This window comes from Botryllus schlosseri, chromosome 6 (genome assembly GCF_051294905.1).
Source record: "Botryllus schlosseri isolate E-star chromosome 6, Bs_hap1, whole genome shotgun sequence".
Classification (NCBI taxonomy): domain Eukaryota; kingdom Metazoa; phylum Chordata; class Ascidiacea; order Stolidobranchia; family Styelidae; genus Botryllus; species Botryllus schlosseri.
In genome coordinates, this window is record NC_137241.1 from 6,311,521 (window position 1) to 6,324,508 (window position 12,988).

Here is a 12,988-nt window from a genome sequence, read left to right on the forward strand (position 1 = left end):
GTTTTGTGTTCCGCGAGAATGGCGTAATGCAATAGGTGTTCCGCCGATTCGAGCTAGATTATCGCAACTGTTACCTCCTATTGTGTAAATGTATATGCTATATCATTCGGATTACTCGTAAAAGACACCTGGTCGCTAGAGTTAACTCAAAACTTATTTTTCAGTGTCAAACGGAGCTCCTGCGATATTCGAAAAATTGGACATTGATTACGGAGGCCGACTTGAAATCGCCAAAAACTCATGTCGGCGTGTGCTTGGAATGCTTGCTTACGTCTGGATACGCGTAGATGAGCGATTATTTCATGCGTGAATGCTTTTAATCATCAGGCATACCGACAAGCATGAAACCGTGAGGGAAAGTATCGAACTTGTGCGTTATCAAGTCTAGAGTACGATATATCAAAGATAGTGTATTCGTATCTTACACAATCTCTCGCCAGTGCGTAAAAAACAATCTTGGTATTCGGTAATCTGCAAATTCTACGCGGCAACATAACGGCTATTACTTGCATATACTTTGGTTCAGTGGTCCGTAGCGTTTTCTTTATCGATAGACTTTTCAGAGATTTTCGCGGTCTGGCACCATGATATTATACCGGCTGTAGGTAGGTCAAAGTCGGGTCAGGCTTTTCGGGTTCGACTTCCGACTTTAAAAATATTTCGTTCTTGAATTGTACCAAATAACTATAGTAAACTCGAATAATCAACGATATGACGTTTCTACTAGTCACCGGGCTCAAATCTGACGTAACTGTCGCGTTTGGGGCCAATGTACAGTTGCACACAGATCGATTCCATTTATGCGATATACGATGCGGTTAAGTTGGATTGGACAATCGCTTGTTGCTTTGTGTGACTAGTAAATCAGCCCAAATGTGATATAGAATAATAGTGATATTGACTTTTATCTCAGAAAAATAAGAGCAATGCTTCACCCTGTTTTTAACCTATAGTATGCCCGTATCTACTCCAAACAAGAAAACCCATTCTACAGCGAATTATAAGGATTATCTTGGACCCATCGTGCGCACCAATTAATGGAGAAGTATACAGTACTACCATGTATTAGCCTATTGCTTAAACCAGTCAAATATTAGACTTTAATATCCCAATTTCAAAATACAAGAGGTTGGAGGCTTTTCCATTAATTAGGGAAATGAAACATCAAATGTTTAGTTGATTTGGAAATTTGACGTGTATTTGTCAGCAACTTGTTTGGATCAGCTATATGTGATAGCTATAAGGACGCGTTTAAACAAAGTTAGTGAAATTTCAATAGTACAACCAAGCGGCATTTAGCAATTCTTTCAAAAGAAACCGAGCTCAAGTGAGTATAGTTCGCGTTACAGAAACTTCAATAGAACCACGTATAACACGTCTAATATCAAAAGGAAGCATTAAAGAAGTTTCCAATATTCACTCTTTAGTTGCATAAATTTGTCGTGATTGCAATTTGGGTTAATTTTGATGAATCGTCGGTCCGCAGCGTTTATCCTGATGTTTTACCGGTCCGCCGGGTCAAAAACGTTGAGAACCACTGCTCTACCCAGTTATCTCAATTTTAGTGGGCCTGCATAAAGCTTGGTTGCCCATTGATTGTGTTCTAGGAGAATTACTAGTGAAGTACATTTTCAATGGGAACCCCATTGGAATATTGTAACAGCGACATCACATAGCGTTCCAGCGTCATACGTTCCCTCCAACATCGAAAATTCCCTCTTGGGGCGGTATCAGTAATGTTAAGAATCAGTTCTTCAGTTGGACATAATAATGCATTAACATAACAAAAAGAGAAAACGTGATACCGGCTAGTTTTATTGGTAAAGTCAGCCAGTCTAGCTCAAGCACATAGCCAAATATTAGGTTAGAACGTAACAGATATGAATATCTAATATCAATATATTGGTAGGACATGCCCGTGTACGGGGCATTGTTGAAAGTATGCTTCTTTCGATTTCGGACCCGTATCTTTTTGGTGAATATTTGATTTTGGTCATTGTTCTCTAATATTGTGTTCATTCGGCCTATTGTGTCGCCATAACACGTATAAACGACCGCGTCAGCTGTTAGCGCATATGATTCAAAAGTATACCAACGATTTATGGTTATTTAATGCTTATGCTTATCTGCGATCAAAATAAGAACGTTATTGCTCCCGATATAAGTAAGGGCATTACTTTCTAAATGAAAGAAGATGGAAACCCTACAGTTTAGGTGTTCTAAAAACATTCAAGCGTGATCCGAGCTCAAATTACTGCTGAAACGTTATAGCACGCGATTATGAAATATTATGAAAACACCGAATGAACTATTAATACGGTTTACCTTACCACAATTGCTAATCTGTATAACTGCTTCAGACGACTAGCTATAGTGTTACCTGGATCATATCCCTATTCTAAAGATTATTCCTGTTACTAATGGTATAGGGACTCGGGAGTGGCGCGTTACATATTATAGCTGGAAAAGTGATAACCATACAACGAATTTCACAAACTATATCTGATTGCAACACGCGAAGATAAACTTTTCGACTGGGAATCGAGGAAACTCAGTATATTGGACAGTGAAAACGTAACTAATACGTTGATATGTATGGTTCTAGAGGAATATCTGATGTTACAATAAAATGTATCAAAACGCATCGGTCAATGTGTATGTACGAGTACATATCTAACATGACAGATGCGAGAAAGGGATATAATCGGGTATTCTGATGTCAATCATCGTATTACCGAAGTTATAAGTTCAAACGAAGACACAGAATCACTTGGATATTTTATAATTCTAATATTACATAAGAATTATATAGGATAGCTTGGCATCTGTAATCGCCTGTACCCCGATTGTTCCTAACTGTAGAGCTGCGGGAGAATCGTGCGTGACGACTCACGCCGAAATACAGGGATACTATAACCGCAACGCACAGCGAGCGTTTGAAATCTGAATAGACTTTCGCAAGTCCTTTGCAAAAACGTGATCCTTTCTCTTCCGCCCGACAGAAAAAAGCGACATCAGATCCACCCCGACGTGCTAAGCAAATAAAGATTCTCTCAAAAGTAGGGGGCAGACGCGCAATATTGGCAATACATCATAAACGCTTCGAGGGTTTACAAGGAACCAAACGTATCACAAGTCGGCCGCTAAAGCATCAAGTGCTGTTGATTACTTGTAGAGTTCAGATAAGCGACCTTTGGAGGTCTAATCGGCAGGCCCAATACACGGACGAAGTTCAGCGGCTTAGTTTAACGTCTTGCAAACGAGTATGCTTGGTATTTCGTGATGCGATATTATGAATACGTTGTTAAAACTTTCAAAGCTTCTCAGGAGGCGAGCGAATATTATTTATCCTGCTACGAAGGCGACTACAGATTTATGACTATCTCAAATAGGTTCTCGGATCCTCTTTTAAAATGCATAGCGTGTCGGATACAGCCCGTGGGTGTTACTTGCGCAGATCTTTGCTCACGGGCGAGGCTATGGTGTCAGAGTTTCATTGAATTACCTTTTGATGGAATCGGAGTCGCAGAAATCCTGTAATGCCCTTTGGAGTTGTAGTCGGACTTGGAGGAGTTTCTTGATTGCCCTGACTCCGACTCCAACTGTATCATGGATTCTTAATTATGGGCCCGTGGACCCCTTCGGGGTACGATGCACCAAATCAGTGGTACAAGATGCATTGTGGAACTTGGCCTATACGCTATCTAGAGTCCAAAATTCCTATACAAACCAAAAAGTTGAATCTTTTCTCGGTAGATATATTTCACTCAAAATATTCTTGGCGCTACGCGCGATTTCATGTCAATGGCCTTTTTGATTTTAATATAGGTACCGTCACAAGTTGTGTTGAAAACGGTCAGGGGGTACGAGAAATTTTATTCAAAGCTCAGTGGGTACGAGCGCTATGAAGGTTAAGAAATGCTGAAGCATACCTTAAAACCGCACCAAATGTTCTCGCATGTTACTACAAAGTGCCGCTGTACTCAAAACGCTATTACGATTTTCACGTATTGGTGAACAGACAAAATTTTCAATTTTCCATATGCGTACACAATTTGGTAATACTATTACCTTAGCCTTTTAATAATCGTATATAGTTTTCCAAGTCGATATACAATAATGTCGGGGTCCGAGTTCTGTGTAGAAAATATTATAATGGGAGTCGGTGTGTTTACGTTTCGCGAGTCGGAGTCAAAATCATAGTAGGTATAGGTATATTCAAAATGTCTGGAGTCTAAGTCTGAGGTGGAGATGATGGTATAATGAAGTGAACGCGCATCCTTGCTTACTTCACACATCACAAGCAGGCCTGGATATATATATTGCCTGTTCAAATACCACTTCCCCAGTATGGTAATGGACCGGAGCGTTGTATAACGCATCATATAATTGGGGTCGGCTAAGATCGAATACCTAGGTGATTCGGTTCCAGTAATGCTACGAGTCGAGTCGAATATTCCAGTATCAGTAATTAAGGCGTCATATGCGTATGAAGGCTTGTGCAAGTTCCACTATGTACTTTCTATGCGACTACGATGAATATGCTGACAACTCCGCATCACATTAAAGATAACTTTATATATTTCGACTAATATCTATTTTATATCATTTTGTGACAGTGCTGTGGGTTGACCGCCCCTTTGCGGAAATGTCACTTCCGTGGGCATGCATGGCTTCGTACTTCATAATGTGTATAGTGCAATACGGTGGATCGAGGTTCCAAGGCTTCCATGATGGGAATGTTATAACGAAACTGTAATTCTCGTTGATAAATTAGCGGAAAGGGACGTGTAATTGCAGTACTCGAAACATCCATTAATCCCTTCTATACTCGAATCACCATAATTATTACATGATTCTGATTCGAGAAATCAAATCACTGTGCCCACTGCCCAGGCCGGAAGAAACGTCTATTTAAGCACTGTGCGATGGTTTGTCTCGCCGTACATGTAACTTTCATAAGAGTTTTCACCAAGTTTTGCCGGGCATCATCTCTGCCGTATACTATGAATCTTACTAGTGCAGTCCATTGCGTTTACAGCAAGTGCATCACCTTGACAAAATGTTACACTTCATTGACGAATTAACCTATAATGTCGATTCATACCTTGAGTTGTCAGGCTACATGAGTTACCGTAGTTCAGCTTACTCACACCAATCAGAACAGAATGTCCAGTGCCGAAGCATGAAGTTGTCAGCGACTACTTTAGTTCAAATATATTCGGACGCAATGTCATATGTAATATTGACAGGTACTTCAAGGTGAACTATAAGCGTAATCCGTCCGGATGGATAAAATCGGGATTTTACTCTGCGCCGCTTTGGTTCTGCTTTCTCCGGCTAATGGGCAGGTAACGGCTAGCGATAATATAAATATAATTGTTTAGTGTTTCCGACCTCACTGAGCGAAAAAATGCAAATATTTGAAGTCATGGAAAATGTGACATATCGCTGTTTCTACATGGGTTAGGCCAGAATACACAAAAGGTTACGGCAGGACAGTAGCAACGGACCGGGGCATAATGGTATCACGAACATAGTGAACAATGGCGCAATATCTGCGTATGGATGAACGACAAATTCGTATAAAACGATCTCAAAGATTTTGAAATTATCGAAGCTAAAATCGTGAATTCTTCAGTCATCACAAGATCTACATCGAAAACCAGAAAGCGAAAATCACTAGACTCTGAATCAATTACCAGAGCATTATAGTTAGAGATAAATACCGCAGCCTGACTCCATTGGCAAAGTGATTTGCGGAACTTTTCATGCCAGACTTGGTCAACTATAGGTAATTGTAATTAGAGCGAAATACCGGCGACCTGATTCCAATCTAATTTGCGAAAGGTTTCTTTGCTCTAATTCTAATTCTAATCTAATTTCTGATTTCCTGAAAATGCTACAGGAGAAGTGTATGCAGCGCGTAACTAGCTAAACTTGCTGTACAGACATTTTCCATTATAGTTTATGAGAGTGAAGTATGACTTGATACGAACTGAACTTGATTCAATTTCAACTTCAATTCGAATTTCAAGTTTTCGCGAATTCAGTAATTCTAATTATAATCTGATTTGGAATAAACTTATGTAGATATGATTCTAATTTTACTGTAATTTGGAAAAAACCGTGCAGCTATAATTCGAATGCTATAGTGTAATTTAGTGAAAATGCCTAGCTCTAATTCCAATTCTAATCTAATTTGGAAAAGCTTTTCTATATGTCCAAGTCTGCTTTATACTACTTGCGCAATCAGAAACACGAACTGTCGCTGTTGTCATGCAATGCTGCCGGACGCGGCAGTGGATGTACCCTTAAAGATAGATGTGGATGCTAAATTGGGAATTCCATTTTCAGGAAGAGAGACAGTCGCTGAACGAAATCATGATGGATGAAGTGACTGAAGCCGCGAAGTTTTACTTCGCGCAAAACGCCAGACTGGACGGGAGCGGTTTCAATACCATTTCCGAAGACGAAGATTGGACTCCGACTGGATTATTCGAACAGCAGTACGGCGCAGACGCGTCCACGGCTAGGTGAGATAAGGCTGACCTTCAAGCCTGCCAGTGGTTCTTGACCTTTTCCACATCGTTACCCCCCAGAAGAAAATGACGCGATGCAATTACTAGGGCTGGGCACAATGATTCGAGTACTCGAATCTGAATCGAGTATTAATTCTAATGATTCGAGTCGAGTATTAAAACACGATTTTTTCGAGTACTGAAATTATATGCTCCACGCCAGTGAAAGTTAATTTGTCAAAGATAATTATAGTTTCGATACCAGTTTCCACTATAAAAGCCTTGCAACCTTGAATGGCCGTATCACAGCATACGAAACACATAGTACAAAGCTACTAACGTTACTGGAAATAACATATTTTTTAAAGTCATGATCAGACCACAACATGTCAGAAAGCGCAATGAAATCGGTATCGTCGAAAAAATACCAAAGTATATTCAATGTGATGGAGACAGACATTGTACGCTTTGTAGGCGCTCAAAAGGTACAAATTTCAACTCGGACATCGTACATACTGTTATTACGTCATTATTAGTGATACTTGAATGCTCGACTCGACTCGAAGCATAATGCGTGATTCAGAATCGAATCACTCAGGTACTCGATTTTGCCCAGCCCTAGCAATTACCCCTTTTCAAAAAATAACAAATTACAGCTTGTGCTCAAATAAATGTCAAACAGCACCACTATGACGTCATAATGTACACTGGAATGCCCTTTAAAAATATCAAGTCAATGGAAAGGCTGATGCTGTATTCGTGTTATCCAGTGGTCAAATCTAGACAAAGGGTAGGTGGATAGACATCTCTCATGTATAATTGTCAATCGCAAACTTATTTCGTTTTGGTAGATACCATTGCAGAAAATCCTACTTCACAGCAATAAGTTGAAGGAAATTCAATCAGAAAGTTCAATGCCATGATGACAAAAATTGGTTATTCATTGAAACCGAATCAAAAGGTTCCAAAATCTTCCCCTGGTTTCTTCGAAGGCATTTTGATCATTTTAGACTTAATTTTACTGTCTAGACTAGACCACCACTACACTTTTCAATACTAACAACTATACATTTCTACGATATTGTTACTGCATTATATGTGTAAAGCTAAACTTAGACGCCGTTTGTTGTCTTTCAATTTGTCAGCATGCGCAAAAATATATGATCCGCACTACTGCAAAATAAATTGGACTTACCTAGCACTATACCCAGGGCCGTAACAGCACTTCGTCAGGCCCCCCTCAAAACGTTGGTCTTGGGCCCCCCATAGGGCAATAAAGCGATCTTCTAGGGGGCTTCGCCCACCAGACCCCCCTCAAACATTACGCTGTCTACCGCTACTTGTCATCTAAATTGGGTGTCCGTTAGGTGGGTGAGTCTGCTTTCCCCCCAAAACGAGCGAAGCGCGAAAAATTTATATAATTCACGACTGAATCGGTCAATATGATCGGGAATTGCATATATATTGCTATCAATTTTTATTCTCTCTCTGCTCACGTAATCTGATTTACCGGCAGTGCTGAGTGAGGTGTATCTGAAAAGGTGTATAGGACCCCTCAATAATAATTAAACATCTCCGGGTGTATACCCGTTGGCTGGAACGACATGTCACTTCGTCAGCCCTCCCCTCCCCCCAAAAAATTCTTGTGTTTCCATTGGATGATAAACCAGCCCCTCATCACGTTGTTCACCTTTGCCACGAAATTATAGTCGTGTACCAGCGCGAAGCGCGAAAATATTCGGTATTTCATGATAAAATCGGTCAATAAGATCGGGAATTGCATATATATTGCAATCAATTTCTTGTCCTCTCTGATCACGTAATCAGATTTACCGGTAGAGCTGAGTGAGGTGTCTTGAAAGTGTAGAGCCCATAATTAATAATTAACACATCTTTGGGTGGCTGACCCGTTGGTATGAATTCGTTACATGATGTTATTTTGTGACCTTCTTTCTCCTTTATCAAAAAATATAGAATCGCCCAAAGGTACTAAACTAAAAGATCACACGATTTCAAATTGGTATTTCTTCACTGGCATATAATTTTCCCCCTGTGGGATGGTCTTTGTGGGGTTCAGATTGATAAGACAGGAGCATTCGGCGCCAGTCATTTAGGCCCGTATGGACAATTCAACCTCTATGTAATTCGTATATATAACGAAGTTTTCGGTCAGCATAAGGGTGGTCCTTTTCGGCCAAGGTTTTCTCACTGCCGATCGTTCTAGCACACTTCTTGTAGTCGCATGTTACATGGCCTAAAACTTTATATGTGTTGGTGCATCGCGGCGCGGTAATTGCCAACGCTGATATGGCCATTTCTATAAATTTTGCGTATTTTTGTAATGGGGAAAACTACCCAATAAACAAAACATTTGGCAACTGGAAATCGCGTCTAGCGCGAAAAAGTTTTGAAAAAGTTGCATAAGTTTTCAAAAATACTCTATAATTTATGCTAATTCACGAAATAATTTTGGGCCCCCTTCGAGCTCGCCCCCCCCGATTGGGGGGTTTGGGGTGCGGCAGTTACGGCCCTGACTATACTAAACTACTTCGGCCCTGTTATTCATAATCACTAATGGTTACTTCAGCACAAGATATATACAAGCTCGGAAAAATATACGTCAGCCTCAGCCAACACTCCTATTGTGCAGCGTTATAGGTATATAAAAAACGTCATTTTGAATTATCCCCAAAAAATTGATATATTACCCCTTTGGGGGTAATTACCCCCAGGTTAAGAACCACTGCGTTAGACAGTTGACACTACGATCAATCTTTGATAGTGCAGTTTGAATAAAGGAATCGGTATGGTAGGCTACTATACGAATTATCATAAGTATCGGCGTTTTGTACACTATAGCAGTGCTCTTCAACCGGGGTGGTCGTACACCCTAGGGTGTACCAGAATTTGCAAAGGGTGTACCACTCGGATGGGGTGTACAGGGGTGTACCAGATCCGAATTACAATGAGCTGATGGCTAGCTATTACAAAGGCAGGTTTATGGGTCAGGACAGGTTGACGCACAGGTTAATGAGCATGCAGCACCGTAACTGCCACACCCCAAACCCCCCAATTGGGGGGCTGAGCTCGAAGGGGGCCCCAAATTATTTCGTGAATTAACATAAATTATGGCGTATTTTTTGAAAATTTATGCAATTTTTTCCAAAATTTTTCGCGCTGCGCGCGATTTAAAGTTGCCAATTATGTTCATTATTTGGTACTGTTCCACCAAGAAAAAACACGCAACATTCATAGAAATGGACATATTGGCGTTGGCCATTAACACACCACCACGCACCAAGATATATAATGATTTAGTACTTTACATGCGACTCCAAGAAGTGTGCCAGAACGATCGGCAGCGCGAAAAGCTTGGCCGAAACGGACTGCCCTTATGCAGACCGAAAACTTCGTTATATATACCAAATAATAGGTTTGATTGTCCATAGGCGCCTAAATGACTGGCGCCATATGTTCCTGTCTTGGTAATCTGAACCTCAGAAGACAAATACCATCCAGCAAGAAAAAAATATATCCCAGTGAAGAAATACCAATTTGAAATCGTGTGCGTCTTTTAGTTTAGTACGTTAGAGCAATTCTATATTTTTGATATAGCAGACAGGAGGTCACGAAATAAAATAATGTAACGAAGTCATACCAACGGGTCCGCCCACCCGAAAATGTTTAATTATTATTTATGGGCCCTACAGTTTCCGGTAAATCTGATAACATGAGCAGAGAGGACAAGATATTGATAGCAATATATATGCAATGCAATCTTATTGGCCGATTGTATCATGAATTATCGAAAATTTTCGCGCTTCGAGCTGGCACACTAAACAGTGCAGCAAATTTCTCGGCAAAAGCGAACACTGTGATGAGGGGTGGGTTTATCACCCTATGAGAACCCAAAACCCAAGTTTTTGTGGGGGGGGGGGCTGACGAAGTGCTGTTTCGTTCCTGCCAACGGGTATACGCCCGAAGATGTCTAATTATTATTGGGATGTCCTACAATTTTAAAACAGACTTCGCTCAGCTCTACCGGTGAATCTGATTACGTGAGCAGAGAGAGGATCGAAATTGATAGCAATATATATGTAATTCCCGATCATATTGCCCGATTACATTCTTGAATTACTGAAATTATTCGCGCTTCGCGCGTCTAGGCGGGAAAAGCGGTCTCACATAACGTACACTAGGCTTACCATATTTTCAAATTTTTCTTTATTTATTTTTCCCGTAGCAATGCGGCTACTGGTTGGAATCGCACCAAATTTGGTGTGTAGGCTCAAATTAGGTAACCTAACAATTTTATCAAGTAGCCAGTACGATTTGAGAAAAAAAGTCATTTTTGAAGACCCCTAATGAACAGGGGTGTACGAGTTTTGAGCAAACGTTAAAAGGGTGTACCACTCCGAAAAAGGTTGAAGAGCACTGCACTATAGTACGGTATCATGATGTTAGCGTACCGAAACTTCGTACCTTGACATACTATGTAATGCATATTTGAGTTGACCGATATCATTTGCCACAGTGTGATAGCAGGGCCGCATAAAATTACCGAGAGATAGTTACGCTCCCGTATGCTTTGAACTAAAGTCTGACGTTTCATAGCGTGTATAGTACGCTTATAGTATACTACCAACGATACTATAACGCGGGTACAGTATATGACAGTGAGGAGTATTCAGTATAGACGGAATTTGCTTCATTTCTTTTTACAAAAATGTACAGCGCACGGTGAATAAACACAGCCTCCGACTTCAAATGATGCGCGATTATAATACGCCACGACTATAGACCGAATTTTGAATGAAGAAAAGCCTTATACCACTGTTAGGCATATTACGAAATCCTTCGACAAGGCATTTGAAAGGAGTCTCCGGTGTCGTCCAGGCGGGGACGCCCCACATATATTTATGGAAAAATGACACTTTCTACCGATATTTGTTTTTACGTCCGTGATTGTGCTCTTTTTATTGTCTGCATGGGGCGTGGTCTCTGTAACCACCGTCGTGAACTAATATGGCTTAACTATGTTGTGATATATAGATATTCAGTTTGGTAGTCAGGGTTGCCGTTGTGACCATTTTTACGGTCAAAGTGGTAAAATCTAGCCGTATTTTCCGACGGTTGGTGGCGAAAAAGAAGCATATCTCATCGAAACTATATATTGACTGTGCAAATAAATCGATTTCACGGCCAAATTAACTGTCACTATAATAAATAGTGTATGATCTGAACGCCACTAAACAACTTTAACGCCACTAAACAACTTTGAAATCGACAATTTGAACGCGGTTTTGACTTATTGTAATGGATATGCATTTGGCAATATTCTCCTTCTGTTTACAGTGAGATTAATAGTCTTGATGTCACTGGGAAGCTTGAATTGGCCGTATTTAAGTTCATTTGGCCTTCGAAATTGGCTTGCTTGCCCATATGATCTGGCAACGATGAGTTGATAGTTGCATGTAGCATTAACACATCAATTTGCAACGCAGTGGCAAGGCATAACATCGTATACCATACTATTCGCCAACATCCTATCCTATACCAAATATCGTACCGTATGTCAATTTCCTGGTTTCAAGCATTGCGTATTCTTTTACGGCAGCTTCGTCGCTGCGTTGATGGAATTCGAGTATTTCAAGAGCAAAAACGTTTCCTTTTCGGATGTCACTCAGCTGATAATCGTCGGAGCACATCGAGACGCCCGGGAATCGTTTGCAGCTTATTCGGAGGCCGCCACGGCGAGTCTAGTCGGTGAAGACGGTTTTATCGGAGATGTTGATCAAGCCAAAGCTCTGATTCGATCTGCTTTCCGTTCGGCATATGATATCGTAGGTAAGGAAGGTATCATTGCAATTAGGGCCGAATTTAAGCAAAAATCAAATCAAAACGAACATATTTAAAACATGGCCCTTGTTTTAAACAAGTTTTGTTTTGTATGTTTTGTTTAGCAAGGACGTCACGAATCTTTAATTGAGACGCCACAGTGGATCGACATCGACAATTGAAAATGCGGCTCCTCTAACGAAAAAGGCCCCGACCCCAATTTTTATACGGACCAAAAATATCTTTGACCAGGACTATACATCGCTATGCATTATTTTTACGGTCGGCGGTCATCATCATCAGAACACCCATTCCGTACCAATGATCTCTATCTTGTGCCATGACTGTTGAACCGACGACGATTTCGAGGGTTCCAACGATATCGGTATACGTCAACTGTATCGAGTGCAAATCGCCCGTAGACTCATACTACATGGTTTCAGAAGTATTCACACAATTATGACCTAATTCAATTACACAACTTTTGAAAATAATAGCATTTTTTAAAATACTCTGTTTTAACACACCATTTCTTTTGAATGCAACTCTATAAGTGCGATAAAGTTGTTATTTTGAAGTGTCGTGTTGTTTTGGCTGGTAAACGATATGCCTGAACTGTAAGGTACCGG

The 12,988-nt window shown here is 40.5% G+C and overlaps 1 protein-coding gene across 1 annotated transcript in view; it reads left to right on the forward strand.

The window, feature by feature from the left end:
* The first annotated feature begins 5,196 nt into the window (after positions 1–5,196).
* LOC145440728 (IgGFc-binding protein-like) overlaps positions 5,197–12,988 on the forward strand; it is a 59,149-nt gene continuing 51,357 nt past the window's right edge. Inside the window, exons 1-3 of the mRNA XM_080318464.1 lie at positions 5,197–5,351; positions 6,358–6,536; positions 12,139–12,368. Coding sequence (XP_080174590.1) covers positions 5,289–5,351; positions 6,358–6,536; positions 12,139–12,368 — 472 coding nt within the window. The 5' untranslated portion in view covers positions 5,197–5,288. The remainder of the gene's footprint in view (positions 5,352–6,357; positions 6,537–12,138; positions 12,369–12,988) is intronic.